A 13,259-nucleotide genomic window follows, 5' to 3' on the forward strand; every position below is an offset into this window, starting at 1 on the left:
AACTTCATTATCACAAAGCTCAAGAATGCTTTTTTCCTCCTGAATTCAGTAAATGGGATTTCTCCATTATGTCATTGTAACTTACTTGTGTTACACAGAAGTATAATGAAAGATATTAAACTAAAATGAAACTGAAGTCAACAGTATTAATACAAAGATGCTTCTGAACGTGAGAGCAAAATGACTTTATAGAATCACAGAATTTTGGAGTTAGAAGGGACCTTGGAGGTCTTCTAGTACAACCCCTGCTCAGTACTGAGCAAGTATTTGCTATAGCATCTACAGTATCTTGCTACACTATAGTATAGTATTGCTGCTGACATATAGCCATCCAGTTTGAAAACCTTCAGTGAACAGCAGACTACCACTGGGCAGGCAGACTGTTTCATCATCAAGCAGCTCATATAATTAAGACATTCCTCTTAATGTCTCACCTAAGTCTGCTTTCCATTGGTCCTGCCATTCCTCATCCTATGTGACAGTCCTTCAGATATTTGGAAATGGCTATCATATCTCCCCTTGGTCTTCTCTTCTCCACGCTAAACATACTTAGATCCTTTAAGTGCTCCTCACAGTACTTGGCTTCCAGACCCACACCATCTTTGTTGCCCTCTTCTGATTTCATTCCAAACTAGTCCTTAAAATTGGTGGCTAAATGCCAAAAATAAGCTTAATGATTCACATAGTCCTATAAGCATGAGATTTGGCTGAAATGTTGTCAGATATTTTTGTTTTTAGAAACTATAATGTTTTGCATGCCAAAAATCAAATAAGGTGGCTAAAAATGCACACTAAGGCTTTTCACACCAACAGCCCTAACCAGGCTTGCACAGCCTCGGTAGCTACCTGCTGGGTAGCCCGGGAATTTTCCCAAGGTTTTTACTGAGATATGAAGGTGCACACGTGCCCTCTTACCTGAATCCCTGGTTTGGATACATGGACTGCCTGCAACCCTGTTTGGGCTGCTGGCAGCCTGAGCCACTGTAGAAGCCAGGGGGAGGAGCACCCCAGTCTCCAGAATGCCTTCAATGCACTGCATGAGCAGCACAGTGTATTGTGGGCTTTCTGGAGGCCAAGCTTCTTTCCCTTGGCCTCCTTGCTGCCACATTGCTCACAGAAGCGACACTCATCTGTGAGCATGATGTGGTAAGCAGAGCCACAGCCATGATCGTGCAAGGGAAGGCAGGAGTGATCCTGCCTTCCTGCCATCCCTCCCTGGCTCTAAGAAAAGAGGCCATGTGTACAACCTCATGGTGTTGTGATGGAAAATGTAAAAATAAATAAAATCATCAGAATCATTCAAATAGTGATACAAGCCGGAGATTTGTGTATGGTTTTAGAATGTAACATTAACCACACACAAAATCCAATGCCCTTTACCCCACACTTTCCTGAGGTTCATGCCATGGCCTCTCCGCCAGCTTGTTACCATGAGAGTCTGTTTGGGGGCTCCCAGGAGCACCCCATAACTAGTTTTGGGGCTACTGGACAGTAGTTCCCACATTTTGCTGCTCAGATCACATGGGACTGTGAGATCTCTATTTTTTATTCACATGAGCTAACACATAGGGCATGTCACTTGCCACACAGCCTGGGATGATAGCTCTCAGGTCAAGTTTAACTTCTGGGCTTCAAAAGAATCTCCTTGCACCCGGCTCCCTGATTAATTTCAGGTGAGAAATGCCAAAGCAGATGTAAGTTAATCAGCACAATTCTTTTCAAGAATTAGCCAAGTATTCTCTGTGATGGCACAGCAGATCAGGTCATGATATCACAACCTCAGAAAGGTGCTATAAGCAGGTCATCTCCTCTGCTAATGAGTATGTTAATGGTTGGGTCAAGGTGTGGGAAGCTAGTTTGTTTACATTTTAGTCACTCCCAAGTATTTTAAGAAGTAGCCATGAGATAAACTTTGATGCATACATTTCATTTCTCCCTACACGGAACCTCTCTCAGTCTTTGTTCAAGAAGAATTGCACTCCTCACAATTGAATAGGACAATGCTTCTTCCTGTCTTTCCCCACTATTGTCTACCTTTTCAAGGTGAGGTCAACATAATGCCTTCAGGCAAGATTTTTCCTATAAGAGCTCAATCAACTGATGTGTCTCTAACCCAGATCACCAGCTGCTTTTCATTACATCTTGGCCCTGGCACCTTCATCTTGCCCTGCCTTGACTCTCACTCCTGCTTTCCTTTTCGCCTCCAGACCACCTTTTTTCTTATCCCAGTCTGCGCAGCACACCAGGCTGCAAAATTCTGGTCGCTTTTTGGATTTTTCCTGGCTCCCAGACCTCTGCCTAATCCCTGGGTCCCCACTGCCACATTTCTGCCTTCCTGCCTTCCTCAGAGGAGAGAAGTTACAAGGGTTTACAGCATTCCCTCAGAAGGATCAAGATATATTTAACTCCTGCTCTCAAATCTCTCACTTCCTTTCCTCTTACTTCTAAAATCCAAAGCCTGTTTCTCTTGCCAGCCTTTTGTGAACTTAATTTGGAAACTCAAGCCAAATTGCCTGCTTATGGGTTGTAACATAATCCTGTTTTAGTTTTTTAGTTTTTCTCATTTTAAATATTGTTGCCTATTAACCAATATTTTATCTTCCTGTATGCCTAAAAATACTCAAATAAAACTTTTTCTATTTTTAAACTCCAACCTCTCTGTTCAGTTCTTTCTGCAACCAAAGCTCTGCACAAATTTATCCTTGAGGTGGGACTGCTCCATTTAAGCTAGTTCATCCCCCCAACAAGCCTAAAACATTTATTTTTATTTTTAACTAATGTTTCAACTTTTCTGTTGTCATTTATTTTGTTTTAACTAATGTTTTGTCCTTTTCTGTTATTTATTTTGCTTTGTTATAAACCACCCAGAGACATAGGTTTTGGGTGGTATAAAATTATGTTAAACAAACAAACAAACATACATACATACATACAAATATAGCACGAGGTACCTGCCAATTCCCCGGGACAGTTCCATTAATAAGCTGTAAGTAAATATTGAAGGGTTTTCCATCCAGCAGCTGACTGAGGGTTAGGGATGTGCCAACAGGTTCAGAACTGAACTGGTTTGAGGTCAAATGGGTTTGGTTCAAAGCCTTGGGGTTGAGCCAACCCTCCCACAGTTTGACTCAACCCTGGACCAAACACTGCTGGCCTGTTTGGGGGGGGGGTTCATGAACCTTTTTAGGGTAATTTTTTATTTTTAAAAAAAAATACCCCCTCTGAGGGGCTTCTGAATCGTTGTGGTGGGGTCTGCAGAGGTTCCCTTTCTCCCTCACCAGCCTTTCTTCCTTCAAAAATGGCCCTGTTTGGCCTTTATTTGGCCAGTTTGGGCCTTTCCCACGGTGCAGTGGCCATTTTGGAGGCTGCCGTACCTGTACAATGGGCCTCTGTGTGGCCTGGGTGACCAGAAAAAGAATAAAAAATCTACTACTAGTTTTCATAGGTCAGGTCATGGGTGCCTTGGGTTTCCTTGAAAAGAAAACCAAGGACCCTTTATCCTACAGATATTTACTAATGTTTATGAATACAACAATTGGCCCCAAATTGGGCCAGTTAGTGAGGCAGGAGGGAAGTATTGACACAGAAAATGACTCCCTGCACACGCAAGAAATGGGCGCACCCTGACGTGCCCCCAACATGCACACGCACACTGGCTACTTCCACTTACTCCCGGTCCGAGGAGAGGATGGAGCAGCAGGGAAGTACGCTGCCACCCCACCGGACCAGTTTTTAAGTGAGTGCCAGTGGGGGAAATGTGGAGGGATGGTAAGTGCCCCATCTCCTGCCGTTAACGTTATCCCCCCTGCCTTTGAACCTTCAAACCACCTGGTGTTCGAACCTGTTCAGAGGACTGTAAAAGGGCCTCCAAATAGGTTTGTGCACAGCCCTAATCTTAATGTCCCATTAAGATCTGCCCTCAGCACTGTGGTGCATGGCAAAGCTGAGATCTATTTATTTGGGGTATTTATATACTACTTTTCAACAAGTTTCTCAAGGCAATTTGCAAATAAAGCATCAATGGTAAAACAACTGTTATAAGAGCAGCACAATTAAAACACTGAAAGGGCCTGGAAGAATAAAAAGGGTTTTGGATAGTGCCAGAAAGGATTTTAGTGTAGGTGCCAGGAGAGTCTCTTTATGATTTCTGCATAAATATGATCTCTGCATGCCAATCTGTGCACAGTAGAGCTCTGATCAAACCTTTTATCAGAGAAACGTTGGAGTTTGAGACAGTATATATGCACATATATTTCAGCTCAGCAGCTGGGATCTTTTTTTAGTCACAATCCTTTCATTATATTAAATGTTTAGGGAACTATTGAAATATGCATGCATGAGGTTTTGTATATCTTTTCCAATAAATCATAGCTGCGGGAAATGCTTACACTAAATTATTTCAGTTGATAATATGGAAAAATATGCCCAGTGGGTCCCCCCCCCCCAAAAAAAAACTTTTAGCAGCATATTATTACACATGCTTTCCCTAAAATGTTCAGTCTTCATATTTTCTTGTTTCATAATTGTGCTTATCCAAAACTTATTCCGATATAAAGTACAGCTCTGTCTTTCCTGGGAAGTGTACATGTGATCCCAATATGCTATTTCATGTAAAAGGATAAACCTCCTTACTGTCCTCTCCTCTAACTTGCCCATTAGTGACACTGGCAGTGTGTAAGGGCTATAACAGATGTGGTGTTGCCATTGAGTGATAAATACAGAGAGAGCAGAGGTGAGTTCCATGAAAAGTATCCACTTTTCCTTCTTCTCATCGTGTTCACCAGTTGCCTTGCTTCCTGATCTCTGCAGTTCTCTTCCTGAAGGCATGTGCACAGTCTCAGAAATGGTCAGGTGGCATGGTCAACTTGGACTGGCCAAACTGGTAAAAATGGAATCAAATTATATTTTGACTTATTTATACTTACCAACTTATCTTTTGAACATACCGGGTAAACTGAGCCACCAGCTAAAGTCCACATTTTTTGTTCTAACTATGCACAGCAAGAATGTAGGGTTGGAAAACCATATCCCAGGTTTGAATTTGGATGCTGTTGACCCATGACCATGTCAGAAATTTATGTTTACTCTTGGAAGAGTACCCTGCATATGCACAGGACCTCAATTGTTCAGTGCTCCAGTCAGAGGAGCAGAAGGTTTCTCTTTACCATGCTGTGACCTGGTCTGCTGCTTCATGTCTCCCTGTACATCAGGAAGAGCACAGTCACATGGGTGAGCAGGATTTCACTTTAAGTTATAGGGATCAAACACACTCTTCAACTCTCAAAACCAAAGTGAGTGTCGAAGTGCCTCTTGTTTCTACAACATATCGTTACTCTGATCAAGGCAGGGGTGATAGCTTCATTGCAGAGCATGTGTTGATTGGTGTGAGAATGGTTGGCATACGATTGTGTATGCCTACATGCTCCATAGACTCTGTGGGTTATGTTATATATGCTCTCTTCTACACTGTACTTGTGCAATAACACCGGAAATGGGCTTATATAATTTGCTGGATCTGTGTAGAATTGTGTGTAAATTACATGCTCTAGCCTGAGCAGACAGGGAATTTTCTCATAGGGTCATTTATTTTGTTTTATTTATTCATTTATTATATTTATAGCCTGTTCTTCCATCAAGGAGCCCAGAACGGTGTATGTGATTTTGTTTCTCCTCACAAAAACCCTGTGAGCTAGGTTAGGCTGAGAGAGAAGTCACCAAGTGAGTTTCATGGCTGAATGAGGATTTGAATTTGAGTCTCCCCACTCCTAGTCCAGCACTCTAACCACTGCACCATGCTGGCTTTCTTTGAGAATAAGAATTTATGAACTTGTTAAGTAAAGTAACCACAGTAACATAGTAGTTAGTATATAATCCCACTATGTGTACATAAATATTTGGATAAGCAACAGCTGAGTGTTGTCACTGGAACATTTTCAAGTACTAATATAGGGGGAAACAGTTTCTGTGATCAGAAAATACCACATAGCATACTATACAGGATGGGTTTTGATTAATTTTAAAAACATAATTTGGATTTTATTTCTTCCAGCATAGCAAGAGAAAGTTGGGAATCAGTAGTAGAATTATGAATAATTTAGGAAATACATTGAGTAATGCCGTGTACAGAAGTCCAGCCTTATTGACTAATGAATATTCATTAGCCCTGTGCTTTCTAAGCCATTAGCAGATAGAAAGGAACTGTAAAACATGTCTTCATTTCTACTGTTATCTCATTACTGCTCTTTGTTTCATTATTGACAAACCCTTTGGTGTTAGCTGGAGCTGTTCTCTATGGTTGCACTTGAACATTTCCCATATTATCTGTCTTTTACAAACCTGTGGGTGTCACAATGCTCAGTATCATTTGAACAGCAGTGTATAAATCAGTCTTCCTGACAACCATATAATTTGTGTTCTGTTTATTCCTTACAGGTGAAATCTGTGCATTTAAAATCCATGGACAGGAAATGCCCTTTGAAGCTGTAGTGTTAAACAAGACATCTGGAGAAGGTCGTCTTCGAGCAAGAAGTCCAATTGACTGTGAACTGCAAAAGGAGTACACATTCATCATCCAGGCGTATGACTGTGGTGGAGGTCCTAGTGGAACAAACTGGAAGAAATCTCACAAGTTAGTAACAACAGGGAGAAGGAGGCATGGGCTGTGGCATGTATTTACAATTCAGGCTGAAGAACTCCCTTTAATGCTTTACCAGCCACTGCTAGTGGAAAGCAAATGAAAACAAAATGCTTTATTACAGGAGTTGATTGTTCAATCTGTTTCTTTTCCTTGCTCTCTCTACCAGCTATCAACAGGAGCTTTAAAGGTCTTAATCGGACTCTGGCTTAGACAGAATGCTGTTGCAGTATCTATTTACCTTCCGCCACCCCACCACTAAATAGATCAGCTGCTTTTAGAAACATAAGAGCTTGGTGTTAATTGATCTTCATTTAATCAATTCATACTGCATGTGTTTGTTTCTTTATGTACCCTTTCACATTTGCAGCATTCCTGTAGCACTGCGATATGTTCCTATTTCTGTTGTAAAGTAGCTATAGAGAAAGTGGATCTATGTGGTGATCTTTGAATTCAATATTTGAGGGATTCAGATTAATTCAGATAAATATTATAGTATTAGACTATGTACACAAGTGGAAAGCAGGGTGGCCAGAACCTCAGGGGTATACTCGTGAGTCAAATGGGCCATAACCCAAAATTTGGCTTTAAAAAAGCCAAATCTGGCAACAGAGGTGGAAAGTGTTGCACAATCCATTCCAGATCTACAAGTGTATGTGTACAGCTGTATGGAAATGTCCAAGGACATAGGAAACATAGGAATAGGAAACTGCCATATACTGAGTCAGACCATAGGTCCATCTAGCTCAGTATTGTCTTCACAGACTGGCAGTGGCTTCTCCAAGGTTGCAGGCAGGATTTCTCTCAGCCCTACCTGGAGATGCCAGGGAGGGAACTTGAAACCTTCTGCTCTTCCCAGAGCGGCTTTATCCCCTGAGGGGAATATCTTGCAGTGCTCACACATCAAGTCTCCCATTCAGATGCAACCAGGGCAGACCCTGCTTAGCTATGGGGACAAGTCATGCTTGCTACCACAAGAGCAGCTCTCCTCCCCTTTATCATTGGACGCAACGATAAAGATATACTTGTCAAGATGGGACTAGGACAAAGTCATTGCCTAAACTGAAAATCTGAGCAATGACTACATGTTACCAGGATCACAAGTCTACTACTGCAAATGGAAATGCCAAGTGCTTCCTACTTAGTAAATTACTGATGTCCTGACATCACCACATATATTTTCACAGCTTTGCCAGCATCAGCCACAGCATGATGACAAGAAGACATAGAAAGGTTTTACTACATATTTCTTTCTTTTAAACATTTTTATTTCTATCTAATACATCAACACATTGGGGTGCCACATCACAGTATATAGCAAATAATTTCTTTAGTGTTTTCAAAATAACAGGTACAATAAAAAGAAAAAGAAAGAAAAGGTTCTAATTTGCAATGCAAGACGAAGTTGAAACATTGATCATCATAGGCTAAAACAGCTATATGTTTGTGACTAGCTTGTATTGATGTTTCTAGACATTAATAAATAGTAACTAAGCTGTCTGGAGAGTGTGTGTATTATTTTTTCCTTTAATTGGTGAGTCTTAGCAAGTTTTGTATTTTGTATTTTTTTTTAACTCAACTGTTTACTCAGCTTAGCTTGCCAAATTGCTTAAATTCTCAGAGCATTTAAAAGTAGGGATGTGCATGAAACCAATTTTGCATTTTATTTCAAGCTCAAAACAAAATGCAGATGGCTGAAACGTTTCATTGAAAGAGCGGTAGAAGCTGCCCTTTTGACGAAACTAAACTTGAAACTTTTCAAGTGTTTTGGCCATAGGGAACAATGTGGGGGGGGGGAATGAAACATCCCATTGTTCTCCATGGGTAGCTCCTAGTAGGTTGTGAGGTAGGGCATGAAGGGTACTACCTACCACCAATCCACAAAAGAAATGGGCAAGCAGGTGTTTTTAAACACAATTTTAACCTCTCCCCCGAACCCCCATTGGATCCTATGGGGGTTTTAAGGAAAGGTTAAAAAAATATCACATGCTTGTCCATTTCTTTTGTGGGTTGCATGGTAGGTAGCACCCATCAGGCCCTACCACACAACCCACTTTGTTGTCCATAGGAGCTGCCAATGGGGAACAATGGAGTGTTTTGAGTTTCCCCATTGTTCCCTGTGGCTGCAACAAGCTGCAGTCCAAGAGTTCACACAAGTTTTGCATTGCAATTTGAAATTCATTTTGCTACTCTGCCTTGAAAAACACTGCAGAACCACACAGTAAAAGGGAATCTGTCCCTCCCAACACAGAACACACATTTCAAACACAGTCCAAAGATGACCACTGACACAGAATACACTGCTAGCCACAGTGCCTGCGCTGCAGTAATCATTGGCACAAGTTGCTCTTTCACACACAATTATGACTCCTTACTTCCTAACATTGCAACAGCTACCGCAACTGCATCATTAGCAGCAAGCATAGCGAAAAGTTCAACTAGAGAACATAGGAACATAGGAAGCTGCCATATACTGAGTCAGAGCTCAGTATTGTCTTCACAGACTGGCAGCGGCTTCTCCAAGGTTGCAGGCAGGAATCTCTCTCAGCCCTATCTTGGAGAAGCCAGGCAGGCAACTTGAAACCTTCTGCTCTTCCCAGAGCGGCTTTATCCCCTGAGGGGAATATCTTGCAGTGCTCACACATCAAGTCTCCCATTCATATGCAACCAGGGCAGACCCTGCTTAGCTATGGGGACAAGTCATGCTTGCTACCACAAGACCAGCTCTCCTCCCCAGACCAGCTCTCCTCCCCATTCAGCCACATTCAGCCACATTTTGACTGAGTATACCTTGCAATGCAGATTGCAGAGCAGAGCAGAGTAGTAAGTGGATGTTATCAGAACTTCCTCAAGATGCTGGCTAGATACCTCGATAATGCTTTTGGTTTGGAGTTCGGAATTAGCTTGGCGAGAGGGAGCAGTTTGATTCCAGCATCAAATATGAGGAAGCTTGATGCTTTGGGAAAGATGAGGAGACAGAAATACAGCACAACAATTTTATTAAGGGTATACGGGGGTATAGAATGAAAATGTCCAGTTAGTTAAGGCAATAAATCTTAAATGATATTCCAGGCAAGAATATAACTGGCATAAATTTAGCGGAATTCCTAATTAGAGAGCAATCGGCTTGGCTAAGGTACTTGACAAGAGTCTGACTTGAAAAGCAGGGAGGTAGAGAAAGGAGCGATGTTATGAGGAGATTTAGAAGAGCAAGACGTTATTTTACCTATACTTCCCTGGTCTGTTGGTGCAACCAAAGTTGCACATTGGTTGGCCTCTTCTTGCAGAGAAATAGGCAGAAAAGTGGGGAAGAGAGATGAGGAGCAAAGGGCTACCACTCACCAATATGAGACTCTGTAGGATAGTGATCCAAGCAGATTCCAAAAACATATGCTTCAGCTAGAAGTCAATATACCTTGAAATATGCCCTGAGGCAATTTCCAAGCCATGCTACCCACCCTGAAGGTGGCAGATTCCATGTACATCAAAGATATTCTTTGCTGTGTGGCATTAGTCACTTTGAATGTAAATTGTCTGACAAAGGCATAGGTAAAGTAATGCAGATGTGTTGAATAGAGCTGCTGGACTGTCTGAAGAAAAGGATGGCTCCCAGGTGTATAGATTACACAGCTCCAATTCTGATGTGCCCATTTCCCTGAGTCTTTGCCAGCTAAATTGCTAATTTAAAATGGGTTAGGAATTTACCAATTATCTGTGAGCTTCTCGAAGAGTGCTTCCCTGTTATCTCCTGTGGGAGAGAGAATTTGAGTTTGCTCACCAGCTACTGCCTCCTCTTCTGAAAGAGAAGAGTGGGGGCATCTCATATAGTCTCCAGTATTCTGACCTTGGGGCACATTGCCCCACTCTTTTTGCATTTTAAATTTTATTGGCTTTTACAATAGCTTTACATTCAAATTACCTTCATTCATTTAATTAAGTAAATATTGACTTCCCACTTACCTATCTGCATGGTTCACGTTAACTATACATATAAACCATTGCTATAATAATTCAAAACATAGATGCTCCACTTTACTAATCGATTTTACCCAACCCAACCTGCTGTTATTACTATATTTCAAACCCTGATGAAAAGTCCATATTACAAAAATAGTTCTTTAAGTAAAGTAAAAATGGTTCCCAATCTTTGAAAGATTCCAAATTTTCATCTCTTATAAGTGCTGTAAGCTTTGCCATCTCAGCATATTCCAAAATTTTTATCAACCAGTCTTCTTTTGAGGGCATTTTATTGTCTTTCCATTTCTGCGCATATACTATCCTAGCCGCCATGGTTTCATACATTAAAAATGTTAAATTTCTTCTGGAAAACTCTCCTTGGTTTATTCCCAGCAGGAAGGATTCTGGCCTCTTAGGAAATGTCATTTAAATTTTTTTCTTCAACTCATTATATATCATATCCCAAAAAGCCTTTGCCTTCCCACATGACCACCACATATGGAAAAAAGTTCCTTCACATTGTCCACATTTCTAACATTTGTCTGAAACATTTTTATACATTAATGCTACCACCTATACATCATCTTATAATAATTTTCTTTTAAAGTATAACATGCGGTAAACTTTAAATCAGTTTTCCATATTTTTTCCCAAGTAGCCATATCTATATTATGACCCACATCTTGAGCCCATTTTATCATAGTCATTTTAACCACTTCATATTTCTTGTCTCCTCCAATTACTAACCAAATTTTGTACTTCGTTTATTTATTTTTAATTTATAGCCCTTCTCTTGAAAACATAACAAATCCCTATAGGTACCCCATTCAGATTGCATATTTGTCTCTTTACGTGCCAAAGCCTCAATCGGGGATACCCATAATGGGTATTACATTCCAACCATTTTTTATACTTTGCCCACACTCCCATCAGACTCCTTCTTACATAGTGATTAAGAAAGTCTTTATGCAGTTTGCTTTTATCATACCACAAATATAAGTGCCGCATTGCCCCACTCTTAGCTTATGCTGAGAACTAGCTGAGGTTCTTGCCAAACCCAGGCAGGTGAAAGCTTCATGAGCCCATGAACTGCAGCATCTAAAATGGAGACCATGATACCACAGGCCCATATAGTTAGCACAATCACATAGGGGGTGCTTTCTGGGCTACCCTAAAATCGAGCTGTTGGGCAACATGAAGCACTAGTTAGTCTCAAGCCCAGACAAGGAGCTCATTACAGCAATCACAAAGAAATATTACACATGCGCACACAGCTTCCACTGTCCATTTCTCACCACAATACTAATTTGCAAGCAAAACAAACTACAGTTCAAGGAAGGAAGGCACAAAGGTTCTGCCTTTGTCTATCTGAGATCCAGCAAAACCAGATAGTTGTAGCAGCAATAGCACTGCATATTATACTTGATGCTGAGAAAACTACAAAATCAAAACTTCCTCGATTCCTTCCTCATCTCCTGATGTATCCTTTTCAAGAGAGGCACACTATAAGGACTCTTTCTGCCTCCCTGTCCATTTGAATACATTTAGAAACTCTTTTTGTGTTCCCCCTTCCCGCCTCTCCCCACCACAAAAGGGACACAGTTTCACATGACAACACTTCATTTGTATGAACACAAGCCAACTAAGAAGCAAGGAGATAACAAGCCAGTTTGAAGCCAGTACCAGAAAACTAATCAGCAAGGGAAATACAGGCTTCCAAAATGGTGCTCAAAATGTCAAAATGTTTCTAACTGAAACAGGATTGTTTTGTTCCAAGCACTAAACAGGCCCTTTATTGAAGGAATGTGCAGTTTTGAGCTCAAAATACTCCAAACTAGCTGGGCTGAGCACAGAGCATCTGCGCCTCTACTTCTCAGCCCCTCGTTCTCAGCCCTCCTCCCTCCAGTGTTTTTTCCCCTCTTGCTGGCCACCTGGCCAACTGCTTTTTCTGGCTGCCTCCACCACTTTCTTGCCCTGCCGACCACCACTGCCTCTTTCTTCACACACACACCCCACCACTTTCCCCAGCACCGCTTTCTTCACACACCCCGTTGCTTCCACCTTCTCACTTTTCCCAGTGCCGCTCTCTTGCCTATCCATCCATTCTGCCCATTCGCTTTTCCCCTCTGCAGGTAGCTCACAAACTCTCACGTGAGCTGCCACACATGATATTAGTGACGAGTATTAGATGACAGATAGATAGACAGATAGATATCTGGCCCATTTCAAGTTGAAATGTTTTGACTTCAAAATGTTTTGACATTGAAACATTTTGTACATATCTATTTAAAAGCAGTCAAATTCTTTGTCAAAAGCTCTAAGCTAACATATCCACTGTTTTGGATGATACCACCTGACCAGCTCACTGAATCACTTGAGGAGAAATATTGTGCATGCACACCTCATCCCCATTAAGTATGCCATTCCTCTGTTGTGTGTGTGTGTGTGTGTGTAGGGAGATTTTCAGACTGTCCCTCCTCATGCAGTACTTACAAGTAGGAATTGTTGGAATGTTTTTGTGGGAATGGCTGCCAGGAAAAAGGTTGGGCAATGGGGTGGGAGGAGTAGAGTAAAGCTAAACACAGTTCCCTTCCATCATTTTTCTGCTAGCATTCTCTTCCCTCAGTGATTTTTTCCATCTGTTTAAGGAACTATATGGGTATCTGAA

General features: G+C 41.4%; 1 protein-coding gene across 2 annotated transcripts in view; it reads left to right on the forward strand.

Moving 5' to 3' along the window:
* Positions 1–13,259, forward strand: part of CLSTN2 (calsyntenin 2) — a 650,159-nt gene that overhangs the window by 453,762 nt on the left and 183,138 nt on the right. For both annotated transcript variants that reach the window (XM_053308474.1, XM_053308475.1), the window contains one exon: positions 6,433–6,628. In XM_053308474.1, coding sequence (XP_053164449.1) covers positions 6,433–6,628 — 196 coding nt within the window. The remainder of the gene's footprint in view (positions 1–6,432; positions 6,629–13,259) is intronic.

Source organism: Hemicordylus capensis, chromosome 3 (genome assembly GCF_027244095.1).
Source record: "Hemicordylus capensis ecotype Gifberg chromosome 3, rHemCap1.1.pri, whole genome shotgun sequence".
Lineage (NCBI taxonomy): Eukaryota > Metazoa > Chordata > Lepidosauria > Squamata > Cordylidae > Hemicordylus > Hemicordylus capensis.